We start from the raw sequence: 22,693 nt of genomic DNA, 5'->3' as shown, positions 1-22,693 counted from the left end.
CCACATCATCTGCGGCATCCAGATGACCTTCCTCTTCCAACGTCGCCATAGTAACTGCTCTCTTAAACTCGAGAGGGAAAGAAAAATGTGTGCTTTCATTATACATGTGAAGGATATCCACAGCTTTGCCTTCCATTAAGCGTCCACATGTCATGGCGCTGTCCAGGACAAAAACACGAACGAGGGGTCGTGAAAATACATGTCCACGTGAGAAGTGAAAACAAATTCAAGTGATGTGATTTTTTTTTTTTATTTTGGAGCAAGTATTCTTATGTAACGTGTCATCTTACATATTAAGCCACACACACACACACACACACACACACACACACACACACACACACACACAAAAAGCAGTTTGCCAAAGAAGACACGCCGAAATCCAAACAACATGACCTTCTTTTTCCTGATCCTTGTATAATAGGCTTATGCAAAAGCCTTCCCTTATTGATTCTTTTCATGTACAAACTCATACCGATTATATCTTTGCGAGAAACAAAGGTCCTGAATTAGTTTAGTTCCCACAACTGAAGGAAAAATTGCAGATTTTCTTCATGCGTCTATTATTGAACGCCATTCAGCCAAGCGCGGTCAAAGCACAGCTGATTTACATTCATCAACGCCCACAAAATGCCATAAAAGGCAAAGCTGAAAACGAAAAACGACAACGGTAAATGAGCGTCTCCTAAGCATGGTGTGTGTGCGCGAAATCTTCCAGCCACGAACGCGGCATCTTTTTATCGGGTGCCATTAGTTTTGTGTCACGTTTAAGTTTATTCTTACAAGTTATTAATATGAACGGACTGAATTTTTATTAAATTAGCGTGCGAAATATGGGATTTAAACTTGACGACGTAATATATATCATCGCAGCAACTCATCGCCGACGATACACTTTGAATCTGATCAATCACGGTATAAATTTACGCACACTCCGTTTTACGATTTATGGATTTACGGATACATTTGTTTGGATCCAGTTTTGCTATTTTTTTTATTTTTATTCTTGCTTCACGTACGTTCCAACATGAAACGTAACCACAAATGGACAAAAACTAAACTGGCCACCGTTGTTCTGTGCGAGTTTGAAATCTGATCAATCCTGTAGGAGGAGTCGCGATTTTCATGCAATTGTACGTGACCCGTGCGTAGCCGCATCCATGCCAGCTGGCGCCACCTGGTGACCAATTCTTGTCTTTAGAGTCTTCTGGGTGAGTTTCAGTGAAAACGTCTGAGCAGTTTACGAAGAGTAGCGTTTAATACGATGAGCCACCCAAAGATTTTCCGCAACCGTAAAATCGTAAATATGACAGATGGCGCCACCGTCTTGACAACTTTTATACAGACCAACCTGGGGAACATTTTGTATGAGTTTGATCAAAATCTGATCGCTCCTGTAGAAGGAGTCGCGATTTTCATGCAATTGCACGCGATCCGTGTGTAGCCTCATCAATGGTAGGTGGCGCCGCCTGGTGAGCAATTCTTGTTGGAAAATGTCTTTAGAGTCTTCTGGATGAGTTTCAGTGAAAACGTCCCAGCAGTTTACGAAGAGTAGCGTTTAATATATGACGAGTCACCCAAAAATTTCAAAACGCCCATACAATCATAAATATGATAGGTGGCGCCACCATCTTGACAACTTTTATGCACACCCACCTGAGGAATATTGTATGCGAGTTTGATCGAAATCTGGCCAATCCTGTAGGAGGAGTAGTGATTTTTGGAAAATTGCGGACGGATGACGACGCGTCAAATAAAATAAAAAACCATTCGTGTGAGCAAAGTGTTGTTGCATAAGATAAATAAAAAACACTTCGGACACTCGCTTTCATCCAACCGCTTCGCAGCACAACGTTGGTTATTTTCCTGCAATAGCACATCACCGCAAAAGATATCCTGCACTCTTAGAGATACGAATCAAGCGACACTGTACTCAGCTTGTCACTACAGATATATATCACAATTATCTGAGCAGATGTACTACCATCAGCATCTGGTGAAAACAGAGACCATTCCGGAAAAATCTAGAACACAGACTTCATACAGAGATGATGAAATTCCATGTTTTTTTCCATACTTTGACAATTTCTCTTGCCGTTCGAGCGTTTTCTTGAATTAAAACTGTCATATGAGAATTCGCAGAAAACCTGGTGAATGGAAACGCCACACGGTTCTGTTCCTGCTGTTCCTCTCTCACTCGGGCCTTTCAGCGCCAAAGTAAGACCACATGGTCCTCTGTGTGTGGAACAGACGAAGAGGCAGAAAAAAAAGGCGCGAAAGGAAGAGGGGGTGGCTTTTTGCCACGGGGTCATGCTGCTCTGCTAAGCTTTTGGGAAACACAGGAAATGGTGATGTAAACAGCGTGGTCGCATTTCAGCCGCCGGGTAGATGCGGTTCTTTTCCACTGATCTATCCGTGATCGGATTCTTCAGATTCAGTCTCGACCACGATGTGCTCCATGTGCGAGTCTTTGGAACAAATGTAAACGATTTATACGTCAACTGGAGCTATTAGTACGACCGCCTCCACTCAAGCTCCTGGATTTCCTGGATGTCGTATAAATTGCGTGAAAGCCGAGAAGCGAGAAAAGTCACATCAGGACACTAAAATGGAGCTGAACTGTCACAAAAAGTGAACATTTTAAAAAAAAAAAAAACACCACACACACACACACACACACAGTGAGGTAAAAGTCCAAGGCTGACGTTCCATCACAATAAACGTCTCGTCCATTTTTAACGAGCACACACCCAAAATCCCACCCACTTACTGGAAAGTGCAACTGACCGCAATATTACCTCAGGTCAAAACTCATAAGTGTAAGTTTTGGCACCTTCTGTGGAGGAGGCGGAGATAGGGATCAAACATCAAAGCCTGACTGAGGTCCAAAAAAACCAACCACAGCAGCAACCTGGTCCTACAGATATTTAAAAATAAAATCAACTAAACATCTTGTGTGATGTTCGGCGATATTATCCATCATCTTATCACCCGTGTCATAATCCAATGTGGGCTGTTGTGTGGTGAAGTGTGCTTCGAGGGCAGACACCTACAACCATCGCTGAAATGCTCAAACAGGCAGAACCAACACTCAACACCAACGTGACGCCTACAGACCCGCTCGAAGAGAATCGAATCTTGAGGATTTTTTCCTTCACGGTTCGAGGGTGAACATGGAGGGGGTGTAAACTCCCTTGATGATTAGTATGTGACAAAAATATCATATTATGTATGACTGTTCTGTTCAGGAAAATAAGCTACGACACGGCGGAGGTGAGGAGGTACCGTCACCACGACAAAGTTGACCATCTTCCAATTGCAACGTTTTATTCATCTTTTTCAAAACCACACCAATTTGTCGATGTCGTCATCTGTTCGAATGATGCACTTTTTATTTATCCGTTTCGAATTACTTTTACTCAAATAAGCTCGTTCTTGATATCGAGATATTTGGTTCAAAGTGAGAAGGTTTTTGTGAAGCTCTTTTCGTTTCCAGGTCCATTCCTAAATGGTACATGAATCAGCAGCTCGTTCAGATGAATAGCACAAATCTTATTTTAGTCCCCACCACATGGTGTATGAGACAATCTCTGATCTCTATTTATAAAATGATGAGTTGAAAAACAAGCTTGCTAGGGGAAAAAAAAGCAGCTTTTTGGACAGGATGTTAAGTCACAATTGAATCAATCCCAAAAGGAAAAATCAGTGCCTTCGTTTTGCGGCGCACTCCAGAGACGGACCTACAGAAGGACAGAACTTGACTATCTTTGAACGTCCTTGAACGCCCTTGCAATCGAGCATGGAAGCTTCAATTAGTTAGCGGCTTCACATCACATCCGACCCTGACATATTTTGAGCGACAGTCCTCCAAGACCATACCATCAGCAGGGGCCTGTGGGAATCCAGCAAGAGCAGGAAGCAAAAGACCAGGCCTCAGTTTTTGTTCAGTGTTCCAGAGATAGATAATCACGATGGGTGATGCTCAGCCAGTGGTGAAGGTCTTGGGCTACCGTCGTGAATTTGAAGGTCATGAGTTCAAATTCCAGCATCACCAAGTTGTCGCCTGACCGAGTATGACTTGTATCCTTTTATCTCATCTGGAAAATCACTCTGGAGAAACGCATCATCATCAAAGATATCATCAAGACTTCTGATTAAGAAGGACCTCCGTTTTGGTTTGCGTCACCAAATATCCATATACAGCTAGAGAGAATGCGAGAATGTGAATGTGTTCGTCTCCGTGCCAAGGAGATCCAGGGTTCCAGGAGAGCTTTGGCTCCAAACTCTCCAAAGCCTCTTCTCATGTCATTGGCCATCTGTTGCTCAGCAGCCCTGCCGATCCTGACGAGAGCTCCAGCACACTGCTCCAGATGCCTATCCGGCATTTCTTCCCTGAGCTCCAGAGCCTTTGCGTCATCTGGTTCTCTTCGCCAAATCTCCAGCATGCCCTTCCAGATGCCTCCACCCCACTACTACAGCAGGTTCTTTTCCTGGGCACCAGGGCATGCATTTTATACCAAAAGGGAAGTTCAACTGATTACCTTCGTCCAGGACATTGGGAATGTTCTCGAGGTCATAGTCAAGAGGGTCAGATTCAAAGTTTTATCTATTTGCATAGTTCTAAATGAAGTTTCCAAGTGGTCAGGCAGAAATCAGTGGAAGTAAACACGAAGGGTTTTGATGTACACCACTCAGCCGCAAATTACTGAGATTTAGCCAGAAACGCCCACAAAACTCCATAAAAGGCAAAGCTCACAGAGAGCCGAGAGCCTCAAAACAGTGACGGAAATTTCCAAGTCGACTTCCTTTCAAATCATCAATCTGGAATATGAAACAATCGAGTTTGTTTCAGAGTTTTGTCAAAATTTGTGTGAAATTGAAAGAAAGAAGTGAGTTAAAGCTAGACCACCTTTCAGATTTTTCAAGTGTAGGTCATAAAAAGAATTTTCCCAACACCCAATTATTTTTGATTCGTGGACTGCAAGCTAATGAATTCGAATCAGAAACATCTGATGGCTTGGTTTATCTCAGCAACAATGAAAATGCGTCAAAAAAAACCAAAACAAACTCAGACATCTGGGAACAAGACATGACTCAGACATCTGGGAACAAGACACGATCAAAAACGATTTGAGAATTCAAACGTGTTAAGTGATGTGCGACGTTAACAACAAAACACTCTGCATGTTCGTATCCAAAACGCTTGTTTCCTTTTTTTTTTAGAAAGAAGACGCCACAATGATGAAGAAAAATTTGCTCCACACTGCTGAACGACTGCTGATTGTTTGAAAAAAAGAAAAAAAGTCAGTGACGTAAGCTGTTTTACGCTTTTCGACATGACCTTTTTGGTCATTGAGGGAAAGGTTCTTGACGCAGATGCAAACGCAACCTTTGAACCTTTTCGTTTTATTCGAGTCTTTACCGAGTTCGCATGCTAACATATACGTACATCATGTATAAAGCAGTCAACGAATGGTCAAGTCAAGACCGAATCATTGGGGGGGGCGAGGAATCGTGGCGGACTCATTGTGTCCTCGTCCAACGTACATATTCAGAACAGAAACGTAAAAATATATATGGATTTAGTATTTCGTGACACAAAATGACTTGCATTTACGAAAAGCTCGCGTAAACAGCCACAGGGTTACCGAAGGCAAAAAGGAGGCAAACATTGTTAGTCGGGAGATAATCAAATTTCCTGTCCTACCTGTCGTGTTGTATCAAATTTTCAGTTCCCGATATGAATCTGGTACTTAACGGGCACCATTAAAGGAACAGTCCACCGTATTTCCATAATGAAATATGCTCTTATCTGAATTGAGACGAGCTGCTCCGTACCTCTCCGAGCTTTGCGCGACCTCCCAGTCAGTCAGACGCAGTCAGACGCGCTGTCACTCCTGTTAGCAATGTAGCTAGGCTCAGTATGGCCAATGGTATTTTTTGGGGCTGTAGTTAGATGCGACCAAACTCTTCCGCGTTTTTCCTGTTTACATAGGTTTATATGACCAGTGATATGAAACAAGTTCAGTTACACAAATTGAAACGTAGCGATTTTCTATGCTATGGAAAGTCCGCACTATAATGACAGGCGTACTAACACCTTCTGCGCGCTTCGGCAGCGCATTGATACGGAGCTCAGATATTAATGTGCTGCCGAAGCGTGCAGAAGGTGTTAGTACGCCTGTCATTATAGTGCGGACTTTCCATAGCATAGAAAATCGCTACGTTTCAATTTGTGTAACTGAACTTTTTTCATATCCCTGGTCATATAAACCTATGTAAACAGGAAAAACGTGGAAGAGTTTGGTCGCATCTAACTACAGCCCCAAAAAATACCATTGGCCATGCTGAGCCTAGCTACATTGCTAACAGGAGTGACAGCGCGTCTGACTGCGTCTGACTGACTGGGAGGTCGCGCAAAGCTCGGAGAGGTACGGAGCAGCTCGTCTCAATTCAGATAAGAGCATATTTCATTATGGAAATACGGTGGACTGTTCCTTTAAACCTAGACCGCCTTTCAGATCTTTCAAGTGCAGGTCATAAAAAGAATTTTCCCGACACCCAATTATTTTTGTTTAGTGGAGCAAAAGCTACTGAATTCGAATCACAGACTTCCAATTTTTTTTTTTTTAATAAATTAATGAATTTATCTCCACGTGGTGCGAAATTCTTTGCTATTTTTTCCTGCTTCACCATGACCCAATACAAGATCCTACATCATGCATCACGTGGTGGGCTTTCCCAGTTCGCGCAAGGAGACATTCTGGGATGCAAATTTGAAGCAAGAGAGAAAAACGGAGGACGTGAGTGTGCGAATGAAACGTGAAAGACCGACGACAGTATCGGAAAGAAAGCGAGAAGAAAAGACGATATGTTCGATACGAAGGAAAGGAAACAGAGCCAAACTAATAAATATCGGCGCTCAGCGAGCACCTCGGTGTGATCAGCTGTTCGTTTAGCGACAGAATGATGGGAAACCCATGCACACACACACACACACACACACACGGACTTCGTCTGTCTGCTTGATTATGTGAAGCGAGCGATTTCATGCGCATTATTTGCTTTAATCCCCTCAAATTAAATCACTTCCCAGCCACAGAATGGCCTGATATTTTGGGAAATGTTACAGAAATAAATATATATCGCAATGACCACATTTCAGAGAGAACTACATTTCAACGATTTTATGAAATCGAAAGGCCATCTCGCTTTAAGCTTGACGGCGTAGTCCATACTAAAGATCACGGTAACTGCTTGCCAGTTATATGATTTGACGCAACTGAGGGTCGCATTAGTGAGGCCTTGTTCCACAGACTCATAAATTCACTCGCTTGTTCAATGAGGCCAAGAGCCAAAATATTATTTATCTTTTAGAAAGGAAATTGATATGACTGCTGGATCGCAACACAAAAGGTCTCATTACTGTAATATTTGTCGAACCATCAGTACTAATTGCTAGACAAATATCACCTTCAAATCAGCACTAATGGCCTTCCAATCCCCACCGTGAAGCGAAAAGGACACGCGTGCTCTCTCAAGATGAAGAGGAAAAAAATGGCCCGTCAGGCAAATTTAGAGAGAGCGCCTTTGTTTTGCCATTACAATGGCCTACTTTCTCTTCTTCGTCCAGGGAATAACATCAGATTCTCAGTGCTGTGGCACCAAGCGACGGCAAGAACCACCTCACGTGTGGATCCACAATCTCCCGACCAGAAACTCGATTATGGTTAAAGGTCAGCTCCTGACGTTGTACTCATTAGCATAACTGTGAATGCCGTTTTGAAGCACTGATTGACGGGAAGACGAGGGACCCAAACACGTCTCAACAAAAGGGCTTTATGTGAAAGGCACGCCACGTGCTGTCAAATATCCCCAAAGAGGGCTAATTCGGATGACAAGCGGACACCATGAGGCGATTTCATATTCATACGGGGGATTTTTACCAAGCATTTGAAATAATTCGCCAATTAAAAAGCCTCCGGATAATTTTACGCAAACGTTTCCTGATCACCAGTGAACGTTAGTCACTCGAGTCGTGATAAATCAGTCAAGAATAAATTTTTTTTCTTTCGTTTTCCCCCAGTTATTCTCAGATTGATATGGTGGCTCTGAAATGTGAGTTTAAAGGGCGCCATTTATTTCATCACAGTGATTTATCTCTTTTACTCCAACTGAAAACATGTCGGAGCGGGGAAACCTAAACAGATCAATCACCGAGTGAGCAGAGCAACACGGTGGCACAGCAGGTAGAACAACTCCAGGTATCTGGGTTTAATCCTAAGACCGGTTTCCTTGACCTCTCAGAAACAGGGCTGGATATGGTCCCGTCACCCAGTCAACGAAACGATCACGAGAACAAGCGCGTTAATAATTTATAAACCTGTACACCTGTCAGAGATGCGGCCCTTGACGTTTTCTGACTAATCAGATTCAAGAATCACTTGGGAGAGTTGGGGAACATGACGATACCTGATGGATATCGTGATGTCGTTTTGAGAGACATCACAGGAGATGTGAGGTTTTACGCTTAAGGTCAGCATCTCAAGTGGTGTGACGCACAGCTTCAGATATTTAGCGAATTTGATTCGATGAAAGGAGTCAATCCTAGTTGGTCGTCTCACACGCCTTTAACTGTGACACGTTTCGAACGCACGATTCCCCTCCTCCAGGTCTATTTCAACACCACCACTCCACATCCTCGTTATCATAGAACATGCGACTTTCTCGCCAGTACACCGACCTCTCGTGGCAGTTGCTATGCACTACAAGTCATCCTCGATCCAGCGTCTCCGTATCTGAAACACCACCTCGCAAATCTGCGAGCTATCTCGCAACAAGTTTTACCTCCAAACAAGTAGCCTAAACTGCGGCTGATATTTTATCCTGTTTACGGTGGGCGTTCCCACCGTGAAAGAGAAACCAACGGAAACCGAAAAAGTGAAAGTGATTATCATGCCGTTAGCATGTGAACGGTCTTTTATGAATGAGGCACTCAGCACTCCGACTCCGGTGTGACTGAGTAAGGTGACAAGTTTTATGTTTGATCTCGTTTACGTAATTTCAAAAATATAATATTTGGCAGTGGGCACATGGGAAAATGTAAAGTATGTTTATAATGCTTGTATGATTAAAAACTCGCGAAGATAATAATCTAAATACATAACCTACTCATTCTCAACCTGCCGAGCTTCGCTGGAAAACCTCTCGACCTCAAAGGGTTCATCAAAAGAGCAGCAACAGATACTGAAAACAATAACGTCGATATTTTGAAATAAACCGATAGACCGTAATAACATGATGATAACGCCCAAATCTTAGGGGTAATCTTACTGGACAAAGACTCCATGTCCTTGTTTATACAGGACGGAATACAAGGAAGGTTACGGCGCCTCTTTGGCCAAAACCAGCCATATTTAACCCATCCCTAATACTACAGTACCAGTCAAAAGTTTGCGCACGTTCTAATTCAAAGCCTTCAGTATTGTTCTGGACACAGTATCGAAAAATGAGTAGAGCAGGGGCGTACAAACTTTTGACTGGTACTCTAGATTGCTCAAACACATTCGTGGATTTAATTTCTGCACGAAGCAACAACACGAAACCTTGTCTGTTTTTCTTGCTCATTTTTAAATCAGAAAAGACTTGAGGCTAGCGCACGGTGTTACGAGTGTGAGACGTCGCGAAGTAGGCGGGGCTTGCGGGCGATCGTCGAATATCGGCAAGCTCAACACGTGCGCAAATCATTCCAGACTTGAACGTGTTTACCGTTAGGGGGTAAGAGTGGATCTTTTCGGGTTCCTGTGCGTTAAATTGCGGCGCTTGTATGCAAAATCCGTGAAGGTTAGCAGGTCCGATGCGGTCGTTCCACGACAGTTTGAATACGTCCGAGCGAAATGATAATGATAATGATGACGAGTGGACAAATATATTTCTTTGGCATCCATTTTAGTACTTCGGCATGTCTGCTAATGGGGGACAAAACTCATAACAGTGTTGAATACTGAAAATCCTGACAATGGGTTTCTGATTAAGTGACATAATGGACAGATTTACGCAAACTCTGGAAGACAAAACTATTTCTCCGGGCTAATCAGCTCTCCAGCTTATATGCATCATATTTAGCCACGTTAATCCCTCGTTCTCCTTCTTAATACACACGAGGACACATTTTCCAGCAAAATGCGTCGCTTTTACCTTCGAGAATTAAAGTACGTTTGTTAGGATGAGGGGGAAATGAGGTGGATGCAAAATAATCTGTTCTATAATCTGTTCCCTTTTTTTCTTTATTTTTTTTAATTCCTCTTCTCTTCTCATCTTCAGCAAAACTACGAGCCTCTGGTTCCTAAGCAACAGGCAGGCACTGTGCTTTAATGCAGAACCGCGGCAAAAGTCTGCAGTCCAGGCGTACAGGTGGGTGGGTGTGTGTGCACACACACATACACACACACGCACACACACACACAATCACTGTCTCGCCCTGTAACAGCTCCACAAGGTTTGCTGCAGTGAAGAGTGCTGCATAGATTCTCTCTTCGGACTTTTTTCCCCCCAACTCTGACGCATTAAATGGCAGTTCCGAGCCACGGGAGAATGCAGCAAGAGCAACAGCATGAGAAATGCATTATTATTATGTTTTTAAATCCGAAATAAAGCCACGTGCAAACATCTGAGGGCTTGGTTGATCTCAGCGACAACGAAAATGCGTCAAGAAAAAAAGAAAAACCCAGACATCTGGGAACAACACACGATCGAAAACGATTTGAGAATTCAAGCGATGTGCGACGTTAATGACAAAACACTCCGCATGATCATATCCAAAACACTTGTTTCCTTTGTTGTTGTTGGGTTTTTTATTTTTTTAGAAAGAAGACGCCACAATGATGAAGAAAAATTTCTGATTGCTCCACGCTGCTGAACAACAATCGTTTAAAAAAAAAAAAAAAGTCAGTGATGTAAGATGTTTTGCGCTTTTCAACATGACCTCTTTGGTCATTGTGAGAAAGGTCGTTGACGCAAATGCAACCTTTGAACCTTTTTGTTTTATTACTGAGTCCTTACCAAGTTCGCATGCTAATAAACTAGACTTGGTAAACTGACTCGATAGAGAAATTTCTGGAATGGCATATACATCATGTACATAGCAGGACACGTCAACGAATGGTCAAGTCAAGACCGAATCACTGGGGGGGGGGTCGCCTCGGACTCATTGTGCCCTCATCCAACGAACATATTCAGAACAGAAATGTAAAAAAATATATATGGATTTAGTATTTCGTGACACAAAATGACTTGCGTTTACGAAAACTCGCGTAGACAGCCACAGGGTTACCGAAGGCAGGAAGGAAGCAAACATCGTTAGTCGGGAGATAATCAAATTTCCTGTCCTACCCGTCGTGTCGTATCGAATTTTCAGTTCCCGATATGAATCTGGTGCTTAACGGGCGCCATTAAACCTAGACCGCCTTTCAAATTTTTCAAGTGTAGGTCCGAAAAAAATTTTTTCCCGACACCCAATTATTTTTGTTTAGTGGAGCGAAAGCTACTGAATTCGAATCACAGACTTCCAATTTAGTTTTTTTTTTTTAAATAGAACAATTAATTAATTAATTTATCTCCACGTGGCCCACGCTATTTTTTCCTGCTTCACCATGGCCCAATACAAGATACTACGTCATGCATCACGTGTTGGGCTTTCCCCGTCCGCACAAGGAAGCATTGTGGGATACAGATTTGAAGCAGGAGAGAAAAACGGAGGACGTGAGCGTGCAAATGAAACGTGAAAGACTGACTACAGTAACGGAAAGAAAGCGAGAAGAAAAGACGTTATGTTCTATACAAAGGAAAGGAAACGCAGGACCAAACTAATAAATATCGGCGCTCAGCGAGCACTTCGGTGTGATCAGCTGTTCGTTTAGCGACAGAACGCTGGTAAACCTGCGCATGCGCACACACACATGGACTTCATGCACGTTATTTGCTTTAATCCCCTCAAATTAAATAACTTCCCAGCCGCAGAATGGCCTGATATTTTGTATGATATCTCAGAAATAAACATATATCACAATGACCACATTTCAGACGGAACAAAATTTCACCGATTTTATGAAATCAAAAGGGCGTCTAGCTTTAAATGTCATTCTGCTATCGCGGAAAATAACCAGTATGTGTGCACTCTTCATATAGCTGAATTCTGCATCCTGATTGGTCAGAAGGTGTTGATTAGTTTCCTACAACACCAACATAGTCACAATGATCAATTTATTTTCACTATATATTCGATATTTTTGCTCAAGTCCTCAATTCTGCCTGGAATTTAAAAATATTTTGATCCCTGAATCAAAATTTTTCAGTATATCGTCTTTGAAAGGAGTCTCCAGTGTCAGCACTGGCTTTGGGAAAGACTTCGTTGTTAAAATGTTCAACGGCAGCAAATTTCGATACGACGGCGCTCGATCGCCGTGCATGTTGTCTCGTGAACAAAATCGCACAAAGGTCATTCATGTATAGTCGAAACAATTCGGCATCCAGATTATACGTCTTCTCCAAACATACAAACCTTCTCTTCATACAGGAGTAAGAAAGAGCTTGGAGTGCGCCACACTCAAAAATGTCACCATATTCTTGTGAATTCTCGAATCTGATTGGTCAAATCTGATGACATGAGCACTAACTTGAAAAACTTCCTTGCTGAGGGAACATCTGTTCACATCGAGTGTAACATATGTGAGAACATGACCTTCCTCAATATTCGCTGGAACTATAAATGGATACAGCATGTCATTTTTGGGAGGATGTGCCGATATTGGAAAATAATCAGCTTCGGAGGAGGAACAGGAACAAAACAAACTGTTCTAAATCTCTGGAATGCAGCGTAGATCAAGAAACAAAATCAACAAAGACAGTCTGCGAAAAGACTGCGATATACAATATATACGATAACACATCAAGATAATCAGCGGCCATTTTGCTGAGTCTTGTTCCTCGTAATCATGCTTCCTCCAAGAAAAATACTCCCGGACTCATGATTCCATGGTCCGATGTTTCCGAAGTTCGACAGAGAAAAATAAAGCTCGGAAGAAAGTCGCACTGATGGTTGTGCGTGTACGTGGTGAATTAATGTAGCTTGTACGGTGCTAGCGCTAATCTAGCAACAAAGCGAGTACGGCCCTGATCGTGTAACACGTACATCAAAACCAATTCACAACACATAGCTACGAAAAAAAACAAAACGTAGAGCTGCTCATACTGCAACGATTGCGATTGTTGAGTCACAACGATGTGGGTGTGGCCTATCCAACGTTGTAACAAATACCTGTGGTTTCGTGCTAGCTCGAGTGGCGGATTCGCAAAGCACTAGCTCCGTCCACTCACCAGACAAACCTACGATCTTTTCTTTCATAAGACGAAGCAAAGGTTTTCCTCGCCTTTTGTGCATTAAACCGTAAACGAGGACGAACTGCAGACAAGAGCGAAAGTTGTGAGCGGCGAAGTGAAGGAACGCCGCAGAGAAATCGTTCGAGCGAAGCTTTTTGTATTTTTAGCTTTTACGTCCAAAAATACCCCTTTTCCACCAAATCAGTTCCAGGGCTGGTTCGGGGCCGGTGCTGGTTCACAATTTGTTCAACTTGCGAGCCAACTGAGAACCAGTTTGCTTTTCCATAGCTCGCGGTGCTAAAGGAAGCCACGTCATTACGTCGCTGTATACGTCAGTTACGTCGCTACATTTGCATAAACCTTGGCGCGAATATCGAAGCAGAAACAACACGGAAGAAGCCGCAGCGGCAACAACAACAACAATAATAATGGATGACTTCGCGTTTGTACAGCTGCTGCTTCTCGTCGCTTAAAAATGGCGATCTTTTGCGGTCTTGTTATTGTTGCTGATCTTAACAACTCCGCCCCCCCGCTGACGTAAGCGGTTCTTTCCTCTGGCCCAGCAAAGAGCTGGTGCTAGCCTGGAACTGGTTTTTCTGGCCCCAGAGCCAGTTCTTTGTCAGTGGAAACAGAAAACCCAGTTCCAAACTAAGCACTGGGCCCGAACCAGCCCTGGAACTGCTTTGGTGGAAAAGGGGCACAAGAGGAACTTTTTCGCTCGCAGTGTTACTTAAAGGATGTCGGAGTCGAAGCAGGATTGACGAGGATATACCCACACGGGTTGGTTCGGAATCTGAGAATGGGATCGGGACTGTTGGTGGTTTCGACCACGATATTTCGTCCGATGCCGAACCTGGAAATTGGTTCGTGGAGCATGCAGCTGGAAAGGACTGCATTGTTGACCTGATGAACAAACACAAACACAAACACAAAATCTTTATATACAGATGAAACATCAGTGCATCAGACCGAACCCTGACTGAAAAGTGAGTGATGGGTATTTTGGTGCACAGATCATCTGAGGGACTCAGGAGAGCTTCAGGGACATCAGGTGCTGTTAGGACATGAAGAAATGAAGAGATGAATAAAGGAGCTGGAGAGCCGTTGGCGCGCGCTCTGTGGAGAACCTGCTTACCTTCGATGGAGATGACATGCTCGCGGATCTGGTTCTGGAGCGCGAGGTCGTCGATGCGCTCGATCAGGTCGTAGATGGCGTAGATGTTCGGGTGCACGGACTCGAAGCGGTGGATCTCGGCTCGGATCGCCGCTGAGTTGGACAGAACGAACTGCGAGCCCGGAGCGCCGGACTGAGCCGCAGGGCCCGACGCCGTCCCCGAACCGAACTGACCCGGCCCGGAGCTGCCTGAGGATCCGGAACCGAACTGGGACGCCATGGGCTGCGGGACGGGGACCGGGACCGGGGCTGGGACCGCACCCGGGGCAGGCATGGCCGGCTGAGACGGCGGCGAGATGCCCGAGACCGGAACGCTCGACTGGTAATTCATCTCGACGCGGACTAAGTGAACGGGTTCGGCTGGTGTGAGAGAGAACGGGGAGGATCTGTGGCTGGAACGCGGCGATGCTACGGTGCGATGTTTTGATGCATCAACGCTCAGTCTCCGCCTGCAACGATCCGCGCTTCATATTACCAAACCGTGATGCGCGAGCATTGTTCCCGTGTTCCTGTGCGGTGTTCCTGCGGCCACGGGGTTCTCTTCCCTCTGTTCTCGTCCTTCTTTATAGCACTGGGACGCCTTCCCGATCGGACACGCCTTTTCTCACGCTCCCCGCGCGCCTTCTTTCTTTCTTTGTTTATTTGTTATTTTGTTCCGAAACTAAATTATTTGTTTTTCTTTTCCGAAGCCGCACAATGTGTCCGTTTTACCGGAGCGCGCGCGGGTCCATGGACTGCAGCGTTTGCGCACTGAAGAAGTCATAAAGCCCTTCTCTCTCTATCTATCTCTCTCTTTTTCTCTCTCTCTCTCTCTCCCTGTTTTTTTCTTTCTTTGGGTCCGAGAAGCTCCGCCCAGAGTGCCCACCTCCGCGCGCGATGACGTCACGGAGCGCGTAATTGCTGCGCTCGAGGATGGATGGATGGAGGGATGGACAGAGGGAGGGATGGATGAACGGGGGGGAGGGTGGAACGCGATTGGACGCCCTTGTGGAGAAAGGATGAAGCTCATCAGTTTGTATCCCCGGCCATATTATGCAACCGTGTATTGTATTTCTCTCTCTCTCTCTCTCTCTCTCTCTCTCTCTCAGGAATAAAGAACCTTTAGTCAGCATATTACCGGTAGGATCCAGCCTTTGTTGTCATCTTTACATTTCTCTGCATTCCCTTCAAACCCCTGGAATAAACCATGACACAAGGAATAAAACTCGTGATTCTCATCGATCGAGACGTTATACTGCAGTTTGTATCCGTGAAGCAAGTTCGAACGTATGCTAGCTCACCAGCCTCGCCTCTGTCCTTTATTCTCTGCTGAAGTTCATGACACACAAAACACACACACACACACTCTTGTACTTCTGTCATTGTGGGGACCCATTGTCGGGACTCACGCATTCCCTACACCCTCACCCGAACGTCAACCTAATTCGAACCTGAACCTTCAAACTAAATCTTCACCCTCAAACCATTTCTGTTTGAAGAAATGAGGACCAGACAAAATGTCCTCACTTTCCAACAAAAAAACAACACACATTGCAGTCCGGCGGCACAGTGGTGGAGTGGTTAGCGCTGTCGCCTCAGAGCAAGAAGATCCAGGTTCAAGCCCTGTAACCGGCGAGGGCCTTTCTGTGCGGAGTTTGCATGTTCTCCCCGTGTCCGCGTGGGTTTCCTCCGGGTGCTCCGGTTTCCCCCACAGTCCAAAGACATGCAGGTTAGGTTAACTGGTGACTCTAAATTGAGCGTAGGTGTGAATGTGAGTGTGAATGGTTGTCTGTGTCTATGTGTCAGCCCTGTGATGACCTGCGACTTGTCCAGGGTGTACCCCGCCTTTCGCCCGTAGTCAGCTGGGATAGGCTCCAGCTCGCCTGCGACCCTGTAGAACAGGATAAAGCGGCTAGAGATAATGAGATGAGATGAGATGCCAGGAAAAGAATCGGAGCACATTTCTGCCATAGTGCTTTCCAGAAACAGATCTTGAACCTTGAGACGTTCCCACAGAGGCACAAGTTGAAGAATGCTGTCATCTCATCTCATCTCATTATCTCTAGCCGCTTTATCCTTCTATAGGGTCGCAGGCAAGCTGGAGCCTATCCCAGCTGACTATGGGCGAAAGGTGGGGTACACCCTGGACAAGTCGCCAGGTCATCACAGGGCTGACACATAGACACAGACAACCATTCACACTCACATTCACACCTATGGTCAATTTAGAGTCACCAGTTAACCTAACCTGCATGTCTTTGGACTGTGGGGGAAACCGGAGCACCCGGAGGAAACCCACGCGGACACGGGGAGAACATGCAAACTCCACACAGAAAGGCCCTCACCGGCCCCGGGGCTCGAACCCAGGACCTTCTTGCTGTGAGGCGACAGTGCTAACCACTACACCACCGTGCCGCCCCGAATGCTGTCATGTACTGAAGAAAGAACCTTTTGTTTTTTCTAACCCTATGTTCATATGCGACAAAGCGACAACTGATCACTCGTTTTCTTCAATGGAGTCATATTTCAGATTTCAGCTTCCAAATCCAAACAAATTCCAATCCTGCCGCGCGCGCGGTCCGACGTTTCTTCAGTTCCCGACTCACAACTTTAGTTCTGACCGACGAAAAAATTGAATAAAAGCATTAATCACAGTTTCATGATTAAACACAGATATTGGGAAGAAAAATGAAGCTTGGAAGGAAGTTGCAGAGATCGCTAGTGCCTCTGGTGGCTGTACGCAGTGTTGTCGTCGAGTCACTAAACCTTGAGTCTGAGTCTAGTCTCGAGTCCCCAGTATTCAAGTCCAAGTCATTAAAAAAAAAATTCGAGTCGATTCCAAGAACAAGACTCCAACCGCACCATTTGACGGTGTCTGTTTCAGCGCCATTAGCATTAGTTTGTTCCTGAACATGGCATATGAACAGGTGAATGTGCTTCTCTTTGTCAGGGAGTGTGAAGTATTCTGTCAGAGATGGTTGGGAGACGGATGTAAGTGCAGAAGGTGTGTTTGTTAATACAAGTGAAGACGGTAAACAATCCAGAACAGCAGGCAAAATTGTAAAACAGCGAAACAGGCGACAGGTCAAGCGAGGCACAAACAGGCTATCGTAGACTCGGCAGAATCAAAGACGAGAAACAGGAAACCAAACAAAGAAATAAGGCTCGGTAATGTGTCAGTCACGCAACTCAATACTTTTGCAAAGTAAGTTTTTATATCGACGCACTGATTGCACCTTAATCCTGTATAGGTGCGAGTCGTTTAGCGCATGCACGAGAGTCCGCTTGGTGTGCGCTGTCCGGAGAGCGCCCGAAAGTCTATCTGATGCACGCGCCAAGGTGCGCAGTTGTGACTCTCTTGCACGAAATTAGCACAAAAATTAATGTAGATATAAATATAAATATCTTATGCCAAATTATTTGGGCATGTTACAAAAAATAAAGAAAAAATCCGAGTCCGAGTCTCCAATTTACGAGTCTGAATGCAGTTAATGCATGAGTCTGAGTCAAAGTCCGAGTCATCAGTGCTTAAGTCCAAGTCAAGTCACGAGTACTTAAAATTAAGGCACGAATCAGGGTGTTTTCACACTTGGTCCCTTTCAGCCATCTAACTGAACTCAGATCGATGACTCAGCATTTTTTGCGCATATGTGAACACTCCAAGACCCCTTTAAAGCGAACCGAACTGAGACCACCTCAGGAGGTGGTCTCAGTACGGTTCGCTAAAAATCAACGGTACGGTTCGCCTAATCTGCGCATTGTGAACAAAAAGCGCACCGGGTTCACTTTGCCTTTTCACTGTAGTTTAACCTTCTTCGTTTGCCGTAGTTGGTCACGTGACTGTAGCAGGGAAACTCAACTTCCTTTTGGAACTTACCACAGCCGCTTTACAGTTCTCTGAACTTACTGACTGACGAGTCGGCCACAATAAAAAAGTGAGCATAGCTGGAATAAATTTGTTTTCCTTTAATCCGCACTATTTTGATGAAAGAATACAGCAGGGCAAGCATGGCAGCAGACATTTTGATTCAAGAGAAAATTACCCAGAATTCCGTGCACTGGGGGTCTGAGGGCTCTAGAGGACCTGGTGTGAACAGAAAGAGGACTGAGGCCCCATCAAAGCTTAACTGGACCAGAAAGAGAACCCAGTCCTCTTTGTAATAAATTCACAGTGTGAACACAAAAAGAACTGAGTTCTTTTTCTGTTGGTCCACTTTTTGGTCCACTTAAAGAGGACTGAGTCTGGTTCCTTTAAAGGGGACCAGGTGTGAAAACACCCTCAGACTCAAGTCCTACAAGCCTGGCTGTATGTAACTACTGCAGTTAGCATGTTTTGCTAATCTGCCACTGAAGCTCGTCTCCTATCAATCCATCAACCAATATTCTTCTCATTTTCTCTCAACGATGCAAATTCGTTCATTTTCACAAGAAACATTAACCATGGGATTCATAACTTATCCTAGTGGGCGGGTTCTACACCGTATATAGAACAAAGTGCCTTTTATTTACGACTCCATCTTGCTGTTTGAAACGATTGTGGGTGTTTTTTTTTCTTTTTATGTGATATGTGTTGATGTGATCGCAATCTTAATTGGCTGCTCTCTGGACCAACTCTGTGTGCTTCAGCACTGACCCGTGGACAGGAAGGAAGTCTGAACAACAAGCACTGATTACAGCTTCCTTAAACGGAGAGAAGGATAAATCTCTGTGTTAAACATTTGAAGTGGCCACTTGTCTTGAAGAATGACAGGAAGGGGATGGAGTACACTTAGGCCCTGTCCACACGGCAACGGATTCAGGTGAATCCGATAAAATTTTTTATCGTTTCGGCCTGGCGTCCACATGGCACCGGCGTTTTGGGTGCCCCAAAACGATATTTTTTGAGAACGGGTTCCAGGGTGGAAAAATCTGGCAACGGCGCCGTTGCGAAGTCATCTGGATGAGTAGAACGGATTTGTTTACGATGACGTCACAACCACATGACTAGAACAAGCAGCACTCTCGCGCGCATCATTCGTAACAATAACAGCTTTTCTTTTAAAGGGCTGATGACACGTTTTTGACATCTTTGGCGATGTTTTGTAACATAAAAAGTAATTCCTGATGATCCATATATTAATTCACGAAGGCGCCTATTTTACAAGTTATGATAAAAAACACGGCTATTTGGGCAAATTTGACGGGGCTGCAGCACCCAGGAGACGAAAGAGGAGGAGGAGCTATATGACGTCAGCGAAAGAACCTTCCTCCTAACTTACCAGTTTGTTGTTGATGCGACAGGTGTTCAGTTTGTCATTATTATACATTAATATATATATATATATATATATATATATATATATATATATATATATATATATATATATATAGTTATTATGCCTTCGCGTTGTGTTGCCGGCTTTTGCTCCAAAACCCACAAGGATGGGGTAAGTTTATTCAAGTTTCCCAGAGATCCCGAGCTGCATGCGAAGTAGGTGAAGCAAGTCAGGCGCACTCGTGACAAGTGGGAGCCCTCACCAACATCCGTCCTGTGCTCTGAACACTTCGATTTGGATTGTTTTGACACCCTTCCCAGCTTAAAAGAATCTCTTGGGTGTTCAGTTCAGCACAAACGTGTGTTACTACCATCAGTAGTGCCTACACAGTGTTGCCAGATTGGGAGGTTTCCCGCCCAGTTGGGCAGTTTCAAGTGCATTTTGGTGGGTTTTGAACATATTTTGGGCTGGAAAACTTCAGCAGTATCTGATACTGCTGAAGTTTTCCAGCCCAAAATATGTTCAAAACCCACCAAAATGCACTTGAAACCGCCCAACTGGGCGGGAAACCTCCCAATCTGGCAACACTGCCAGTATTCCGGAGGGGGTCTACTAGTAGCTATGCCGGATCCAAAGACAGTCCTCCTGTCAGAACATGTGTTTTGAAACGACATAAGATAAAGGTACGTAGAGCTATAGATTCTACATGATAATCATAAATGTAATCATAAAGTCGGCGTGATATCAGTCATGTATTTGCTTGTGAAAGCTTGCGGCTTTCATGTAACTGCCGCCTAGCAACGAGAGGCAAAGGGTAAAGAGGGTAGGCTATCATAGATTCTATTCGGAAGAGATCAACACAATTCTAGACTCCCAGAAGAGGAAGAGCTAGCACTAGAGAGTTCACCGGCGTTTTCATGCACCATTTCCATTGAGTAGAACCAGAGTAGAACAGCCAGTGAACCGCAGCGTGTTCTCCCGCTAACGTCACAGCATGGCCGCGAGCCACGGACCCAGTTTTCTTGCGCTGTGCAATTAAAAGTTGGATATTTGCATAACAACAGCTTCTTTTCACGTAATTATAACAGAAATCTAACATGTTAAATAAACAAGTAACTCAACCATTTCTTGAATTTTTTTTATTGGATAAGACTGCTTTTCAAAATCTTCACACACAATATAAAAAGTTATATAAATTATATAAAAATGCTTTTCAAAATGTTCACACACAATAAGAAAATTAAGTTATATAAAACTATGCACACTAATAAAACTAATTTGTACACACAGAAGGCACGATTTCCTCGCGTAGTCGCAGCCATCTTGTTGTTGTTGTTGTGTGCTTGTTCCTGTGAGTACTTCACGCCGGGTAGAAGAAGGGGTTTATGCGCATGCGTCCTACTTCTTCTATTGTTCTGGTGTCTCCGATGGGACCGTCTTACAGCGCACGTAGAGGTGTGGCATGTGTATTGCATCATTTTCAGCAAGCGTTGCGTTGCCATATGTACCTGATATTTTACTGATCCGTTGCCCATGTGGACGTGATATTTTTTTTACCCGCTAAAAAAAAAATCTCGTTGCTGTTGTCGTGTGGATGTAGCCTTAGTTTGGGCAACGTCCTTCAAATCTACAGGGTCCATTTAATTTCAAATATGGACAGGGTTGGATTGACATGCGAGCTTACTGACTAGCGGAGTTTGCCGTTAAAGCGGTTTCAACGTTTATCATTAACACGTGATCTTCAGTGGCGTCCGAGATTTACTTTGGAACGAAATTACGATTTGAGTTTTGTCTGACTATTTTCAGTTTGAATACCTGCTGATTATGGTGCAGCTTGAGTTCGCCCTTGCATCACTTTTATCGAAAGACACTGACGATGCAGCGGCGCTTTAGTGATTTAGCCTGTCACAAATAACTGCTCATGAAAATACAATGCGAACCACCAAATTAGCCTGAGAATCGCAAAGCATATCATACATATTTCGATATTAAAGGGATGCTCTAGCGGATTCACTCTTCAACTTATGTTAAGTAAAAGTATTCGTAGATTTCAACAGTCAAACATTCATTTTCGGAGACCAAAGACTGTTTGAGAGAAATTAATTTTTATTAAAATACCAGCTGGGCCTCCCGTGGAAGTGACGTATGCGATGACGTGGCGTCGTGGAAGCTTGGAGCAACTCGGCTGCATCATGGTTTTGCTACTAGTAGAATTTGAACGAATCATCTAATGAGATGCTTTCATCTCCCAACAAAGAACACTGGATAACCTTGTCTTCGGAGACAACTGTCTCTGTCTGGATTTCAACACTGACTGGTTCATCTGTTTGGACAGGAATATCCCTTTTTCTGGTTAATTCACGTTGCTAGCACATAAATGAAACTGAAACTGAAACTACCATGAAATAACACTTTGGAAATTTCAAATGAGTGAGTTTCCTGCAAAATGTTCTGAGTAATTATCTTATCTGGAGTGTAGTCGACCGTACCTGAAGCTCAATCAAATGCTCCGTCTCTGGATCCGTTGGTGATTGTTCTTTAACGTAGGTGTTTTCTTTGTTACCTGTATTTTCTTCCAGTATACGCTGAAGAGTTAGCCTAGTGGTTAGGGTGTCCACCTCTTGACCGGGAGATCGTGAGTTCTACTCGAGGTCAAGTCCACCAAAGACCGTCATAAAAATGGTACCTATTACCGTCTGGCAAGACACGCTGTAATACAAACTCTTGCGTTTACCAGAGGACCAGCCCCCCACTCTAACCATAGCTGGACAGGTGAGAGGCCGAGGGCTATCAAAATGGAGATCAGCGCCACACCCATACGCCTTAAAGAGTTGGTTTGTACTGGGACAGGAAACTGCCTGGGAAGACCAGATTCTGGTGTGAGCGGGACTTTGGCTTTGACATCAGA

At 44.3% G+C, this 22,693-nt stretch overlaps 1 protein-coding gene across 1 annotated transcript in view; it reads right to left on the bottom strand.

Moving 5' to 3' along the window:
- agap3 (ArfGAP with GTPase domain, ankyrin repeat and PH domain 3) overlaps window positions 1-15,337 on the bottom strand; it is a 291,019-nt gene extending 275,682 nt beyond the window's left edge. Inside the window, exon 1 of the mRNA XM_060921058.1 lies at window positions 14,513-15,337. Within this exon, the coding sequence (XP_060777041.1) occupies window positions 14,513-14,882 (370 nt within the window). The 5' untranslated portion in view covers window positions 14,883-15,337. The remainder of the gene's footprint in view (window positions 1-14,512) is intronic.
- Window positions 15,338-22,693: the final 7,356 nt, after the last annotated feature.

This window comes from Neoarius graeffei, chromosome 5, assembly GCF_027579695.1.
Source record: "Neoarius graeffei isolate fNeoGra1 chromosome 5, fNeoGra1.pri, whole genome shotgun sequence".
NCBI classification, from domain to species: domain Eukaryota; kingdom Metazoa; phylum Chordata; class Actinopteri; order Siluriformes; family Ariidae; genus Neoarius; species Neoarius graeffei.
Note: the sequence above shows the minus strand (reverse complement) of the source record. Positions and strands in the feature narration are given on the sequence as shown.